Genomic DNA, 16,336 nt, shown 5'->3' on the forward strand with positions numbered 1-16,336 from the left:
TACTCAAGGCACACGATTAGTCCGCAAATGCGCTGTCATCAATCACCAAAACACTTAGGGATAAATATGCCCTTACACATGTGTTCTTTCTTGAGGGTTATTTCTGGCCAGGTCTACCCCTCTTCGTGGAAATTTGAAGCAACCATCGTCACCAACTCTAGTGCATCAAGGGGGACATTTCATCCAAGTCAGCTTCCCCACCACCATCAACATCACTGCCACCCCCTCCATCTCCATCCTATCTATGTACAATTTGGTGTGAATCAAGTACCATTATCACTTATTGTTGTTAAATGTTGTTATAGTAGTTGATCGTTGTGTGCTTTATTGGTGAAAAATTTGTACATTCAAACTGTCATATTTATCATTAAACCTTATGTTCACTCATGATCCACAATATAGGGGGTCCATCATAGCCTTTTCAATAGGTAAGAGTGTCGAACCCAACGAGGAATAGTAGGAATTGACAAGTAGTTTTTAGCAAGGTTTCACTGTAAACACTATAAAAACAATTTGATAGGTTGTTTGATAGCAAAATAACTTATAACAAGATAAATAGTAACAAAAGTAAAAGAGTGCAGCAAGTAGCTCAATTCTTATCTATGCTAAGGATAAGCCAGTGGTGTTTCTTATAATAGCTAAAGCGCTCTTGAGGATACACAAGAATTTCGCCAAATGTGCTTCCCCATGATTCATTAAGTTACCGTTCATGAATTCAATAAGTGTTGTGTGGGTGGACCGAAGCTAAGGTACTGTCCTTGTTTGAACAATTACCTACTTATGATTATACTCTTCATGCAAGCATCCGCAAAATACAAAGAGAGATAATTAAGATATATCTAAACGTAATATTAAACATTAGAATCCAAACACAACCCCTCACTGAATAATTCATAAACTGGCGCGTATGTTTCTATCACTCCTGCAACGCATCATTTGTAAACTAATTCCATAATGTCTTATCCTAGGCCCAATGATGCTGAAGTGTTGTGTAGTCCTCATTCATATAACACCATTAGAGAAAGGACAACACAATATATTATCAAAGCATTAAACGGTATTGAACTTCACATGATTACTAACAACAAGATTTCTTCCATGACCCCAGGAAATGATGGATCTACTCACATGACCATAATTAGTGGATATAAATATACGATGAACAATCTGAACATAACACAACGATCAACCAAGGTGGCTATGTCTCTTGGCCGTGTGGGCGCCAAGAGCTATAGCGGAGGCGCGCTTGCCTTTGACAGAGCCCCCCCCCCCCCCAATCCGGACCTTGGGATCTGAACTTGTCGCGTTTACCTTGAAGATCTCGTGGTGGCGCGGGGGAGTTGCAGAGCGAAACTTCTGCGCTTTGTCGCCTACGATGTAGATATTTACTCTTTTTTTACGTAATGTACTTGTAGATATTTACTTACTCTGCGTACTTTGTGTCATAGATGTGAGAAAATCTTTGGCCATGTTTGAATACTCTAACTCGGTTAGAGGATAGAGTTAGATTCTAACCTTGAACTAACCCTAGACTAACTCTAACCAAAGAGCTGTTTGGATGGTAGGGTTAGATTGACAATAAATATTCTTTCTCAACCATTTGACTACTTTGGACCATGTTTGAATGAGAGGGATAACTTTTTTTACTATTTTTTCTAGTGGGCCTTTGTATGAATTTGGTCAACTTAAGCAGAGTTGATTTGACTTGGTACAAACGTACTAGAACTTGAATTATTATTTTGATGAAACACAGGGAGTACGTGAGAGGGTGGCCTCACTTGACGCGGACACCAGGCCGCACCACAGAGACCCCGGACGCAGAAACCCAGACCCAAGGAAGGAACCGATGAGCTGAGGTCAGGTATCCCAAGCCCACACTCAACCGAAAGCCAGCATAAATGCAACCCCCTCCCTCCCTCCGCAGCACAGCACAGACTCCCAGAGGCAGAGGCGGCAGGCAGAAGAGGAAAACCAAACAGTCCATCCGGCCCGCTAGCTGACACGCCACCCCCGCACGGCCGCGGGTACCCGAGCCGAGGCGAGGAGAAAAAAGTTGGTTTGCGCCAAAAAACAAACGGCGCCCGAAGCGGGCAAGCAGCGGGCGGGCGCAAGCAAGCGCGAGGCAGGCCACCAGTCCACCACCCGCGCCGCGGCAGCGCAGCAGCAGCGCGGCATGGGCGCAACACTAAAAAGAAGCGACGCCACCTCCTCCCCCCCTCTCTCCCCTCCTCCTCCCCCGCTCCCCACTCCTCTCTCCTCCCGCTCCGTGGCGAGCTGCCGCGGGGTCCCGGCGTGATCTGGCGGTGGAAGGTGGCGGGGCGGGACATGGAGGAGCGGCGGGACGAGGGGTTTGGAGGGGGCGGGGCGGTGCGGGAGCTGGTGCTGATGCAGCAGGAGCGGCGGCGCCGGCGGGAGGAGGAGGAGGAGGAGGTGCGGCGCCAGATGTTCGGGGGAGGCGCCGCGTTCCACGCTGCGGCGGCCGCGGCCGCGCTGGGCCAGCAGCACCAGCACCAGCAGGCGGAGTACGGCGAGCTCGGGGGCGGCGCGTTCTACGAGAGCGAGGCGGGCGGGTCGTCGGAGCCCGAGCCGCACGGGGCGTCCGACCGCCCGCGCGGGGGCGGGGGGTCCGGCAGCAAGCGCACCCGCGCCGCCGAGGTGCACAACCTCTCCGAGAAGGTGCTGCCCCTGAGTTTCGCTCTGCTTTTTCCGCTCTTCTCGCCCTCTGCGTTTACCGGCCGCTCATTGCTTGTTTGCTTGCTTGATTGACCGGGGCGCAGCGGCGGAGGAGCAGGATCAACGAGAAGATGAAGGCGCTGCAGAGCCTGATACCCAATTCCAACAAGGTCGGCACTCGGCAGCACAGCAAAACCAGCCGTCCCCCTTTACTTTCCTTTCCTTGTCCCTGAATTTCGGGGCTGCGGAATTACTGTTCCGGAATCTGAATGCGTGTGTTCATGGGGTGGGTTGCAGACTGACAAGGCGTCGATGCTTGACGAGGCCATTGAGTATCTGAAGCAACTGCAGCTCCAGGTACAGGTCAGTAAATGCATCTCTGCATGGCTGGTTGATGTCTGAGTAGAGGCTAACTTGCTAGTAGTGCATTTATTTTAACTGATGGTCCAAACTGCAAACATTGACGTAGGGGCAAGTGCCTTACTGTGGGTGTTGTCCTTACTGATTCTTTATCCAATCGATAGTGGACTAGGGCTGGGGAAAGATTTCACACAGCACAGCAGTGAGTGACTACTTTCTGCTCTATCGAGTGTTGTTAGCCACATCTTATACAACTGTTGATCTCCTTTGATTCACATTTGTAATGCCGATCAAAGTGTTGATATGTTAGGGCTAGTTTCCTAGTGCGGATGCACTTCGGCAAATGCCGTGCCAATTGACATTTATGCTAGCTAGCTATATTCAGTTGGTAGGTGCTGATAGTTAAACTGCACTTTTGAAATTTAAATATACAGTTCAAACTCAAGTATTAATGCAGAGTTTTTGCCCTGATCCCCCCTACAGATGCTGTCTATGAGAAACGGCGTTTACTTGAACCCATCGTATCTATCTGGAGCACTTGAGCCTGTGCAGGCATCACAAATGTTTGCAGCACTTGGTGTTAGTGGGAGAAATGTGGCGGCACCAAGCTCTGGGGCAGTAGCGCCACCTGTAAACCAAAGTTCAGGAGCTCATCATTCATTCGATCCGATGAATTCTCCTCAACAAAATCAACCACAGCCTCTTGTGTTACCAAGCTGTCCTAAAACAACCATTCCAGAGCCTCCGTTTCACTTGGAGTCGTCACAGCCCCACCTTCAATCATTTCAGTTGCCTGAATCCTCTGAGGTAACACAGGTCCCTTATTTTCGACAGATATTGTACTGAGGTTTCAGGAAGATTTTTCTCACAACATGCATTCTTATGTTTTGAAGATGATGTTGCGAGGGGATATAATGCTGAAGCATCACCTAACATCAGCTCAGGACAGAGCTGATCCATCAGGTTTGTGACAAATTATTTAACTATCTGTTGTTGCCAGCATTTTCATTTGTACCGCGGACACCACACCTTTTCATATTAATGATGACATGCCCCTTCACCCCCTTGAAGGAAACAAGATGAACTCATTAAGGCAAGAATCATCCATGTTGAACACTCATTTTGATGGATGCTCGCGTAGCAAAGAGCAGTCACATGATATGGTACCAGCAAATACACGGCATGTGTAGGTGAGTTTTTCTTGGCATGGTTGAAGAGCCAATCAGTCAAGCATATAAAAAATAATTATATATGCTGATAAGTTTTTTAAAAGGAGGATAAACATGCTTTAAGTGTGATCACATGCACAACATACCATTGCTTTTAGCCTCTCCTTTTAGACTAAGGCTGCATTTGACATCGTGATAGATTATGATAATACAACTTTTCCAACCAGATTTTGCCTATTCTGTGCTTCGGCTAACGAGGTTGTTCTTGCTTCGTGGCTACTTTCCCTCAGTAGATCGTAAAAACAGAGTTCAGCGCAACATAATTCAGCAACCACAAACTGAGCCTAAGGAGTTGGATTGTGGTCCAACCTGATTGCTAGATTAAAAGAAAATAGTTCGAACTGACGGTCTCGTTTACTGTCATGTTGTCTAGGATGTGCTTAAAACATTGATATCATAATGTGAAAAATTGTCGATACTTCAAGCTTTACCCTGGACTCCCTGTAAATATAAACACTGCGGCCAGTAATGAAACAGGTAAGATGTTTAGACATAAAGTAGTTGACTAAGAAGACTTTGGGGCTAATTCAATGGGTTCAATGACTTCAGTGAAAGCAACCTAGCCTTCAGGCAGGTGAGCTAACCAACCTAGCCCAATTTATTACTAGCGTCTCTTTAACATCATCAACTGTTTTCCCCATGCTAGTACCTGCTATGATTGCTATGTTTGATCAAAAGAACAATTATCTACCCCGTGCATTCCTATATCTTAACGAAGCATCGACAGATACTAATAACCGTTTGTTTGTCTCTAAACCCTTGTCTTTGACAGCAGCTTAGGAAGTGATCACCAGTGACACCGAAGAAGTCGGCGTGCGAAGGCAGGATGACGTGACGTAGCTCAGCGATCTAGCTACTAACCGGCAAGTCCGACAGTCAAAGCTTTGCCAATCACTGACTGATCTCTCCGTTACCGCTATATAGTTCTACTGTTAATTCTTGAAGCGGCCTGAGCGCTTCATCTTCACTTGGTAGTACTAGTAGCTAGAGAGAAGAACCCTGTAAAATATTGCTCATCTGATGCTCCTTTTTTCCAGTCAATTTGAGGGCCTCAGGACTAGCAGGTAACTAGACTAGTCTGCCATAATATGTTCTATGATGATGATGAGCAGCAGCACAGGCAGTAGCCGGTGCTCCTGGCGAATTCAGAATATATATAATCTGCCGGGAACTTTTTGAATTTTGATGCCCAAAATCGTTGCACGGTTACAAAGCGCAAAGCGACAGCAGCATGAGCGATGGACCCGGATCCTTCAGCGAAATTATACGTTTTGTTCTGGGATTCCCCGTTGGAGGACCAGCCTGAACTGAGAGCGACGTACTGTTGTGGTGGCGCGATCATGCCGGGATCGTCCTCGCGAACGTATCCTGGGTGGCGTCCCCGAAGTTGCCCATGACCTCTGCCTGGCGTCCCAGTTCGGGGGTGGTGGAGTGGAGTTGTGGTGCGCACCACCCACGAGGATACGCACGCATCATGTCTTGATGCTCACATTTCAAAGGGACCACCTATAGATTAGGCGACCGAAATTTTTGTAACTTTCGGTCCATTTCACATGGACCGTCCGCCCCTCTTTTCTTTCTCCTCCTGATAGCCGCCCCTCTTCTTCCTTCTCTCGACGCCGCCCTAACCATCTAACGTCCCCCCACCCGTGGCCGATGGGCGTTGTCGTGCATCATCAGTGGCGGATCTAGGAACAAAATTGCAAAATAATTTTTTCTATGTAAGTCAATGCTATTTTATGATTGTTTCTTCATATTACAAGGATGCTTAGAGCAAATTATACAATGTGTAGTGTAAAATTTCACAAATTTTGAATTGTGGCACCCCCAGTGTTGAGATTCTAGGTCTGCCATTGTGCATCATCTTGCCGCCCAGCCTGTGTAAGCCGTCGTCCCAACCTTCTCTTAAAACCTCAACCATGACCTCTAAATGTAGGCAATGCCGCATACAAACCTCATGAACCTGCCTCTTTCGGCCAAAACGCCACGTCGTTCCCACCTTGGATAAAACTAAGGGTTCCTTTGATTCAAAGGATTTGCATAGGAATTTTGGAGGATTAGAATCCTTAGGAATTTTTCCTATATTGGTTGTTTGATTCATAGGATTGAATCCTATCGGATTTTTTCCTAAGGAATTTTTTGTACTACTTCCCATAGGATTTCTAGCATCTAGTCAAATCTCTTTGAAAAAATCCTTCGTTTTTTTTTATGATGCAATCAAACAATCTAAGGGCGTCTTTGATTCATAGGATTGCAAAAACACAGGAATAGGAAAAACGCAGGATTGAAATGATATGTCCATGGGATCCCTATAGGATTTGAGTTTGTTTGATTGTGTTAAGGGAAAAACAAAGGATTTCTTCCAAGAGGTTTGAGTGGATGCTAGAATTCCTGTGAAATGTAGTACAAATGAATTCTTAGGAAAAAATCCTACAGGATTCAATCCTACGAATCAAATGATCAACATACGAAAAATTTCTAAGGATTCTAATCCTTCAATGATCTTATGAAAATCCTTTGAATCAAAGAGACCCTAAACTCCTATAGGATTGAGATGAGCATGACATTTCAATCCTATGTTTTTCCTATTCCCATGTTTTTACAATCCTGCGAATCAAAGAGGCCCTAAAACTTCAAAAAAAAACGGGAAAACACTTGGGATCACCTGACGGATCCCAAGTGTGCGTTGACCTCCTCCTTTGCCCGCCTTTCTCTCTCTCACCCCCTCCCCCCTCTACCCCCCCCCCCCCCCCCTTTCCCTTTTCCCGTATTGATCTAGAGGCATTGAGGAGGTTGGGGCCTCGAAATTCTGGCCATGAAGTCGCCGCCTCTCAAGTGCCTCGACCTGACCGATTCGTTTCGCACCTAAGCAGTCGCCACGCGGTGGTGGCAGCTTCCAATCCCCTGTCTCCTCCCCTCATCTTCTTGTCCATTGCAATGGTGACGTTGACGGCCGTGAGTCGGTGATGCTTTTCGGACCAAGTCCCATGTTGAAATCGCAACAAGGGTCTTGTTGCAAAGGGGAACGGACTCTCCCCCGGTTGGATGGCTCGCGACCCGGATGATTTTTTTGAAAATGATCTGCTGGCCGACTCTTAGCACGCCCCCCTTTTTTTAACGTTGGGAGTATACATTGCCAGCTGGTTTGTTTGCCGTCTCTATTAGACACGTGAGGACAGGATAGGATTAGAGCACACACTCGCGTCGATCGACATGAGCCTGCCTAGTGGAGCTTTGACAAATCCCTTCCTGTCCCGATTGGCTCCCGAGCATCTGCTGCCCGGTGGAGCCCTGTAGCAACCTTTCCAACCCTCCAAGTGGTGAGGTGAGAGGACGGGGGAGACCGGAGGGCCACCGGGCGAGCGAATGATGGTGGTATGATCCCATTCCTGCCCCAGCCCCAGCCAGGAGCGTGCACGGAGACGTCCGGACGGCGCCATCGCCGTGTCGCGTCACCGCGATCGCACCCCCTCCATACAAAATCCCTCCACCCATCGACACCGCAACCACCTCCACCACCACCGCCCCGCCATCGCCATGCGCCCCCGCCCATGACGCCGCCCCCGTCGCCCCCGCCCCTCCTCCTCCTCACCCACCAGCTCCTCTCCGCCGTCTCCGTCCTCGTCCTCGACCTCCTCGGCCCCGCCCCCGCCCCCGACGCCGCCCGCAAGCGCAGGCGGGCCGACAGCGACGGCGCTGAGGCCGGCCCCGCGGACCTCGTCGTCGCCGTCGCCCCGCCTCCGGCTCCGGCTCCGCCGTCCCCGCCGCTGCCGCTGCCGCCGACGAGCCCGGACCACTACCCGCTGGCCTTCCGCGTGTCCGCGCCCACCTTCCACTACCTCTCGGGCCTGCTCGACCCGCTGCTCTCCCACCCCTCGCTCCCGTGCCCGACCCTCCTCGCGCTCGCCCTCGCGCGCCTCGCCTCCGGCCTCCCCTACCCGGCGCTCGCCGCGCTCTTCCGCGTCCCGCCCTCCGCGCCGCGGGCCGCCTCCCGCCGCCTCCGCCGCGTCCTCCTCGCCAACTTCCGCTTCTGGCTCGCCTTCCCCTCCGATCCGGCCGGCGCCTCCTCCTCCCCGCTCCCCTCCTGCCGCGGCGCGCTCGCCTGCGCGCGATTCGCCGGCCCGGGCGGGCCCCTCGCCGCGCAGCTCGTCGCCGGCGCCTCCTCCCGCATCCTCTCCCTCGCCGCCGGCTTCCGCGGCGACCGCGCCGACATCGAGGTGCTCAGGCTCTCCTCTCTCTACCAGGAGCTGGAGCAGGGGAAGCTACTCAACCCCGCGCAGTACCTGGTCGCAGATGGGAACGGGTACCCGCTCCTGCGCTGGCTCATGGTGCCCTTCGAGGGGCCTGTTGTCCCCGGCTCGCCGGAGGCCCATTTCAACACTGCCCACAAGGCAATGTGCCGCCCGGCGAGGCGCGCCGTCCGGAGCCTGATGGGGTGGGGCGCCATCGCGCGGCTCCACGAGGAGGAGAGCCCTCGCGCCGCCGTGACCTGCATTGGGACGTGCGCGATGCTCCACAACGTGCTGCTGGCGAGGGAGGATTACTCTGCGTTGGCGCCGGAGGAGGGGGAGGAAGAAGCAGAGACTGATTTGGGGGCAATGCAGAGCCGGAGAGATCATGCCGCAGAGGAAGGGTTCAAGGTTGATATGCGGGCAGTGGCGCTGCGGAGCGCATTGGCAGCAACGATGAATGATTGGCGGACGCCGGCCTAGCACCGGTGAACTGCTGATTGTTTAACAGGTCCTGTCATTGTTCATTCTTTTGGATCATATATAGCTTTGTATAGTGGTGAGTATTCTGTTACATTGGGTTCATTAATCTGTTGGCTGCTCAATAAATCAAGTAATAAACTGGCTAGATTGGTCCAACCTGGTACAATTCATGTTAGATTCGATATATTTCTGTTTGCTATCGATCTAGCTCATAAGGATCAAGGATTTCTTCTTCAAACTGCTGGAAGTAGATAGATGTGTTGTATAGACTTAAACATCCAAACAGATAGGCAAATGAAATACTCCTACTACATAGTAGTTAGGTATTGATAGAAATCTGTAGAGTTGCTACATATGGCAGGGATAAGGGCAACTTGTCTGTGCAACATCACAGAATATTATTCTTACACACATCAGCTAGATGTAGCAGTAGTAAATACAGTATTGAACATTATTCCACAAGTGAAAGCAGAGTTTCGACCACATGGCTCATGCTCGGTCTTCTGCTCCTCTCTTCTTCCACACATGATACTGCTATCTTAAGCATCATGAGTGCTTCTGAATGGTTGAATTCTCCATCCAGTCTGTAGTCGACGAACTCCAGAATCCACGACTGATCTTCACCTGCAAGTTTCTCTTTAAGAATTTCAGTAGAACATCTAACAGCCATTTCCACTTCCTCCTTACCCTCAACCATCCAACTGGAAACCCGAATCCCCCTCACTAACTCAAGAAGCACTACTCCATAGCTGTAAACATCGGCCTTGCCAGTGATTGGAAGATTGAGAGCCCATTCTGGTGCAATGTAGCCTCTAGTCCCGTGCACTCTTGACAACATTTGTGCGCTTGATCCTCGTTGCAGTAGCTTCACCAGTCCAAAATCTGCAATCTTGGGCTCAAAGTCTTTGTCTAACAATATGTTCTCTGGCTTGACATCACAATGCACAATCCATTCAAGACACTCATGGTGGAGATAGGCCAGTCCTTTCGCCACCCCAACTGCAATATTGTACCTTTGGCCCCATTGGAGCACAGGAGATAGGCTCTGGTAATCAAACAGAACTGTGGCTAAAGAACCATTCTCAATGAACTCAGAAACCAAGAGCTTGCATGTCTTCTCGACACAAAACCCCCAGATTCTGACCAGATTCATATGATAAATTCTGCCTATGACACTTAACTCGGACCTGAACTCCTGCTCTCCTTGGATCACATCATTTAGCTTCTTCACGGCAACCTTCCTTTCATCATCGAGGACTCCCTTATAAACTGCTCCTGACCCACCACTACCTAGCTCTTCTTGGAAGCAATTTGTTGCCTTCTGTAACTCCCTGTAGCTAAATATTCGGAACTGGCTGGAAATTATCGTGTAACCTTCATCTATAATCTCTGGTCTTCCCTCCCATTTGTGAACGACCCAACACCCGGCGATGATTAATATAACTTCAATGAAAAGCAGTGTTAATGCAGAAGAAAGGAAGTAGCCAAACTTGAACTTGGAAGAGCTGTCCTGGAACATCTGTGATGAACTGTCTGCCTCTTTTTCATGAACTCTGCATGTGTGAGCTAGTGTAGAAGTCAATTCGGGCGAAGACAGCAACCTCCTGGGAAGTTTCAGATAAACGTCGTTGGGAGGATATGCAAAGCTCTGGCCGTTTAAAAGGTAGACCTTTGTATAACATGTGCCTTCTCCCTGACGGTAAGCAAAAGCTTTGCAATCAGCATTGTCCAAGCACATACGTCTGCACTGCAGAATTGACACCTGCTGCACATAGATCGAATCATATCCATAGAAGTCAGTTTCAGCGAGCTTTTTGAATGAGAAATCCTGGGTGGCCGTGCTGTTTGCCTTGTGTCTTCTTCTGTTGTCCCAGTTGGCTGTCTTGTTTACATTGGGCGTGCACCCTTTGCTCCAGTCGCTTGCATCAACCACCTCGAAACCTTCAAGGCAAGAGCACTCGAGCTTCGGTAGGTATTTGCAGATGCTGTTTTTGCCACACAGCCCATGTATGTCGCAGACTCGGCGGAATGCCATCCAAGAGACCGACCAATCTCCGCTTGTCGCGTCTAGGCTATACAGCCTAAGGTTGCCATCATAATCCAGAGTCAACCTCCTCATAACCTGATCACCAAGATCAGAAGCTTCAAATGTAAAGTTGTCGCTCGCGACAAACTTGCCCGTCTGTTCAAGAACAGCATACCGGCTGCTGTTATAAGTAGTCCTTCCATTTACCCACGGATGGTTGAAAGGGGCAGGCCAATATATGCTACTGATGTCAGGGCCGTTGTAGATGAGCCTTAGCTCATTGTCGCTGTCAAAGTATAATGTATAGAAACCTGAATAGAGCAAGCCCCTGGCAGATGCAGATACCAGCTTTATGTTCCGAGTCATCGGCTGCGACGGCAGAAGCGTGTCTGTCGGTGAGTCGAAGCTTGTCCAGAGGCTCCGACCGTCTGGATCCACGATGATAAGGTTGCCGCTGTCGAGAAGCTCTGCACGGCTGGCACGAGTCGCGGTCGTGTTGGTGCTCCAGACGGCCGTGCCATCGTAGTCGAGCAGGGCCATGCTCCCGTCCTTTCGGAAGGCGAGCCTGGACCCTCTGCCGTTCACCGGCGCGTCGCGGTTGGCCGTCCACGCGATGGTCTTCGCCGACGAGCCGTTGAACCAGATGGAGAAGACAAAGGCGTTGGTGGCCACCTTGTAGAAGCCGCAGGCGAAGAGGCCGTTGGGCGACGCAAGGATGGTGGTGGTGTTGGCGGCGACGGCGGTGCCGTCCTCGATGAACACCGATGAATCTCTCTGGAGGTAGCTGGTGCCATGAGTATGGTGATCCTTGGCGAGAGCAACGGGGATCAGCAAGAGAAGGAGTGAGATGGATGTGCTGGAAACGTAGGCAGCTCTGGTGGCCGCCATGGCAACCATCTTGGTTCTGCTTTCTTCTCTTCTCATGCATCCAGTGGTACAGCCATGTGTCTATGTATATATCACATACATGTGTGGCCCGCAGGGCCCGGGTTCACATGGCACCATGAATCCATTGCGAAGCCGCTATAGGTCACGACTCATGAGAGGGTTGGAGAGGGACTGGACTCCAGGACGGGCATTCTGAATAGTGAGCATCTACAACCGGACATCATATCCGTCCCAACAAACGCCCGGAAGGGCTGCCCGGTCACTGTCTAGACGAGAAAATGCGACCGGACTAACATTTTCATAACTCAAGATCATGTACATTGCTATACCGTAGGCTACAGGTTAGACACATTGACTTGACCGGTTGACTGCTACTTACTGTGGTTCAGTCCAGTCCGTGTAGCACGGCAATGCTGACCGCTAAGCTTCAGTTGCTCTGAAATGTCGCTCGGCATTATTGGAGGTGGTTTAAGCGGGTGTCCAAGACGGCAAGTAGTGCCACTCTGTCGCTCCTGGCCAACGATAATGTCGTGGTAATGTGTAGTGCTAGCCTTGTAACAGGGGCCGCTTGCAGAGAGAGCACGCAGCTTGGTTGGCAGTGGTCAAGATTTTATCTGACGATAACAGCAACAACTCTAGACGTTCCGTTGCGCTGGACAGCAGGCTCTTGAGATATGGCCGCCGTCCCCGTGTCATGGCGAGTTGGTCGTTCTGGCATGGCCGCTCGACCAAATGGGCGTTCACGGACAAGGCTTGTCTCATGTTAGCTGGACTATAGTGACGGTGATGGAGATATCTGCTTGTTGAGGCACTGGAATGGCTCTTGTAAATTCCATGCTCATGCCGGTGGCAGCTTTACCGAACGCTACGTTCAATTCCTGGTAATCTTGATTCGCTGCGCGAAAGATAGAGCGAGGACCAAACCAGAAAATTCCATCTAGGATTCTTGCTAGGCCAGGGACCAAAGTTTAATTTTGCAGAATTGGCAGGGGCCGCGCGAACGCGTACCCCCTCTACCACAAATTATGACGTCCACTCTCCCGCTTGGGGAGATGGTAAGCCAGCGCACCCACCATGTGCAATGTGGGCCACTAGCCTAGGCCACGGGTCTTCCTGATCACTCGTCGACCCCGTCCAGGTAAGTATGGAACAACGTCGCACCTGCCTCTCCTCTTATAGCCTGCTCTCCCGCTCCATCCTCCTCGGCTGGGCGAGGTGGGACTAAAACAACCGAAGCGCAGCAGCAGCAGCCACGGTCACGAGCGAGCGGAACGCGGGAGTCACGGGAGCGCTGTCTAGCTTCATGGGCTTTGCGTTCGCTTTATCTGGGCCTCGTGGCAGGACGAGCGTTGGGCTTCGGCCCAGAGCGCCGTCGCGGCTTTTTGCTTCTCCTCGTGTGCTCGTATGCATGATCGAGACTGGACCATGTGTTGGATTGGACTGTCATGGCACGTACTGCGTTGCAAATAGTAAAATAAAAAAGACATAAATTGCTTGACAGAGGTGTCTGGACGCTGGACCAAAAACACACGAAATTTGAGATTATGTGCTATGTAAACGGACAAAGTTAAAAGTCGAATGATCAAGGTTGAACGGAGAACCCAGGAGAGAGAAAGAGAGAATTTGCATTAAAATTCTCAAAAGAAATTTTCAGTAGGTGTAACTCATGCTTGGAATTGCAAGTCTGACCCTCACAACATGTTGCCTTTTGTTGCTGGAACTTTGAATGTCTTGTTCCATCGTAGAGTAGAATGATAATAAGAGTCGACTACCATATTTTTCAGATGGTTATAGATCGAAGGAAGCCTTGAATGTGTTGGATTTTAATTTCTAAGAAAACATAGACAATACATTGGTGCAAATTTCCAAATATAGTCTTACTGCATGAGTGCACACATGGCAACGAACGAAACATAAGCGGACATAATGATCAAATCGTGCCAAGCTTAATTTGAGCACCATGCATCGGACGCGAAAATGTCACATTATGCGGTGCATGAGTGTATGCCTGTGCGAGGCTGAACTCAAAATGTCGAAGAATCATACACATTGCCAAGCTTGGCCTCAAGAAGCGCAAGTTGGTGGCCAATGCAGACCCGTGGCCCCCAACCGTTGGCTTGATTTCCTCTACATCAGTCTCATCATCCCAAATTAGATCATCCGTTTCCTCATCCCGAAGATTCAGACTTTCCAGGAGTTTTGCCTTTTCCTTCGGCTCACGACCGCTCAAAGATCTGCCGCTTCCACCAATTCAGGCAATTGTAGCTATGGCCAGAAACATCGGTCAAAACCCTAGCCCGCGCACTCGTTGTTCCCCGGGAAGACCTGAGGGGGTGTAGGAGGCAGATGGGGAAGGAGAAAGCTTCCCGGTTTGCGGGATCAAATCGTCAACGATGGGAAACTCACGATGGCGATGTCGTCGGAGGACTGGAGAACCCTAGTCGTAAGACCTAGGGGGAAAACTCCATACACGATGGTTGTCTTCCCTTTATGACCTCTTTAATTGTTATTCCCGGGATGGATTGACTATTCACTACTGGAATCAGGATCTTTGCTGTCAGCCGTCTCTTTGCCGTCTGCTAGCTGATGGCAAAGAAGGCCTTTGCCATCAGCTTACAGAAAACTGACAGCAAAGATAATGTTTACCGTCAGCCATCTCTTTGCCGTCTGCTAGAAGCTTTGTTGTCAACTAGCAGACGATAAAGAGGGAGGGTGGCCCACTAACAAGAGCCACCTAACGGCCACTTTCTTTGTCGTTCGCTAGCAGACGGCAAAGAAAGTGGCCAAACTAACGTCCGTTAGCTGGCTCTTTGTCGTCTGCTAGCAGACGACAAAGAACCGTGCCCTAACTAAAAAGCCAACGCCCGCGCCCCATCCCTTTCTCTGTCTCCTCTCTCTCTCCGCCCCGTGCTCAAGTCGCCGCCGCCCCGCGCCATCCCCGGCCCATCGCCGGCCGCCTCGCCCCCGTGCCGTCGCCGCCCTGCGCCACCCCGGCGACCCCCTCCTCCGCCCCGCACCACCCCCGTCGCCGCCCCGCCCCGCCCCCGTGCCCGAGCCGCCGTCGCCCTGTGCCACCCCCAGCCCGTCGTCGACCGCCCCGCCCCCATGCCCAAGCCGCCCCGGCGACCCCCTCCTCCGCCCCGCGCCGCCTCCGTCGTCGCGCCGCTCCGCCCTGCCCCCATGCCCGAGCCGCCGCCGCCCCGCGCCACCCCCGTCGCCGCGGCGCCCCCTCCTCCATCACCGGAGACGCCCCGCCGCTCCGGCGCCCCCTCCTCCACCCCAGCCGCCCCGGCGCCCCTCCCCTCCACCACCGCGTCCGCCCCGCCGCTCCGGCGCCCCCTCCTCCGCCCCGGTCGCCCCGGCACCCCTCTCCTCCACCCCCGCAGCCGCCCCGCCGCTCCGGCGACCCCTGCTCCGGTGAGACCTTGTATTTTTTCCTGTTTTTTTAGATTTAGTTTAGCTTTAGTTTAATTTAAGCTTGGTTTAGTTTAGGTATACCAAATATAATGGGACAAAAGTTATCTTGTGGGGAACCAACAACAAGAAAATCAGCAGGATATTTAACTTTCCGACACAAGACTTCAACATCTCTAACAATCCCAACTGGTGAAATAGTATCTCTATTGGCAAGCTTAATTGTAACATCAATCTCTTCTATCTCAGCGGGTGCAATATCATGCATAATTACTTTATATAGAGAATGAGGTATTGCACTTGCACTAGCACCCATATCACATAAGCCATGATAGCAATGATCTCTTATTTTAACAGAAATAACATGCATGCCTACAACATGTCTATGTTTATTTTTAGTATCGGGTCTAGCAATTCTAGTAGATTCATCACAGAAGTAAATAACATGCCCATCAATATTATCGGCCAAGAGATCTTTAACCATAGCAACACTAGGTTCAACTTTAATTTTCTCAGAGGGAGTAGGTGTTCTAGTGTTACTCTTACGAACCATAGTTGAAGTTTTAGCATGATCCTTTATTCTAAGAGGGAAAGGTGGTTTCTCAATATAAGCAGTGGGAACAACAGGATCATTATAAGTGATAGTCTTTTCTTCAACTTTAATAGGTGCAACTACTTTTACTTCAATGGGAGGATTATATTTAAAACACTTCTCCTTAGGGAGATCAACATGAGTAGCAAAGGATTCACAGAAAGAAGCTACTATCTCAAAGTCAAGTCCATATTTAGTGCTAAATTCATGGAAAGCATCGGTATCCATAAAAGATTTAACACAATCAAACTTAGGTGTTATACTTGATTCCTTACATTCGTCGAGGTCCCAATCTTCAGAGTTGCGATTAATTATTTCCAATAAATCCCATTTGAATTCAATAGTCTTCATCATAAAAGAACCAGTATAAGAAGTATTGAGCATGGAGCGATTACTGAGAGAGAGCCGAGCATAATTTTTTTGAATAATCATTTCTTTTGAG

The 16,336-nt window shown here is 50.3% G+C and overlaps 3 protein-coding genes and 1 non-coding gene across 6 annotated transcripts; 2 read left to right on the plus strand and 2 right to left on the minus strand.

Annotated features, from left to right (window-relative positions):
- The first annotated feature begins 1,935 nt into the window (after nt 1-1,935).
- LOC125524448 (uncharacterized) lies at nt 1,936-5,442 on the plus strand. Of its 3 annotated transcripts, none has more exons than XM_048689502.2 (7): nt 1,936-2,676; nt 2,778-2,843; nt 2,971-3,036; nt 3,517-3,840; nt 3,927-3,996; nt 4,105-4,223; nt 5,035-5,442. In XM_048689502.2, the coding sequence occupies exons 1-6, from the start codon at nt 2,326-2,328 to the stop codon at nt 4,221-4,223; spliced, it is 996 nt and encodes a 331-aa protein (XP_048545459.1). In that variant the 5' UTR covers nt 1,936-2,325; the 3' UTR covers nt 5,035-5,442. The 3 variants fall into 3 exon arrangements, with proteins under 3 accessions (XP_048545459.1, XP_048545460.1, XP_048545461.1); XM_048689503.2 differs by having other exon boundaries at nt 5,038-5,442; XM_048689504.2 differs by having other exon boundaries at nt 2,971-3,030.
- Nucleotides 5,443-7,790: 2,348 nt separating this feature from the next.
- LOC125518422 (uncharacterized) lies at nt 7,791-9,130 on the plus strand. The gene has a single exon (XM_087534236.1). It carries the CDS (start codon nt 7,814-7,816, stop codon nt 8,972-8,974), a length of 1,161 nt encoding a protein of 386 aa, XP_087390362.1. The 5' UTR covers nt 7,791-7,813; the 3' UTR covers nt 8,975-9,130.
- A 136-nt stretch (nt 9,131-9,266) lies between these two features.
- LOC125520807 (putative receptor protein kinase ZmPK1) lies at nt 9,267-14,884 on the minus strand. The gene has a single exon (XM_048685834.2). The coding sequence runs from the start codon at nt 11,922-11,924 to the stop codon at nt 9,426-9,428; it is 2,499 nt and encodes an 832-aa protein (XP_048541791.2). The 5' UTR covers nt 11,925-14,884; the 3' UTR covers nt 9,267-9,425.
- LOC125526179 (U1 spliceosomal RNA) lies at nt 12,875-13,034 on the minus strand. Its single transcript, XR_007291594.2, has one exon. It is a non-coding gene; the product is annotated as a U1 spliceosomal RNA (small nuclear RNA).
- Nucleotides 14,885-16,336: the final 1,452 nt, after the last annotated feature.

This window comes from Triticum urartu, chromosome 7A, assembly GCF_056163025.1.
Source record: "Triticum urartu cultivar PI428250 chromosome 7A, HENAU_Tu73, whole genome shotgun sequence".
In the NCBI taxonomy this organism is placed as follows: Eukaryota; Viridiplantae; Streptophyta; class Magnoliopsida; order Poales; family Poaceae; genus Triticum; species Triticum urartu.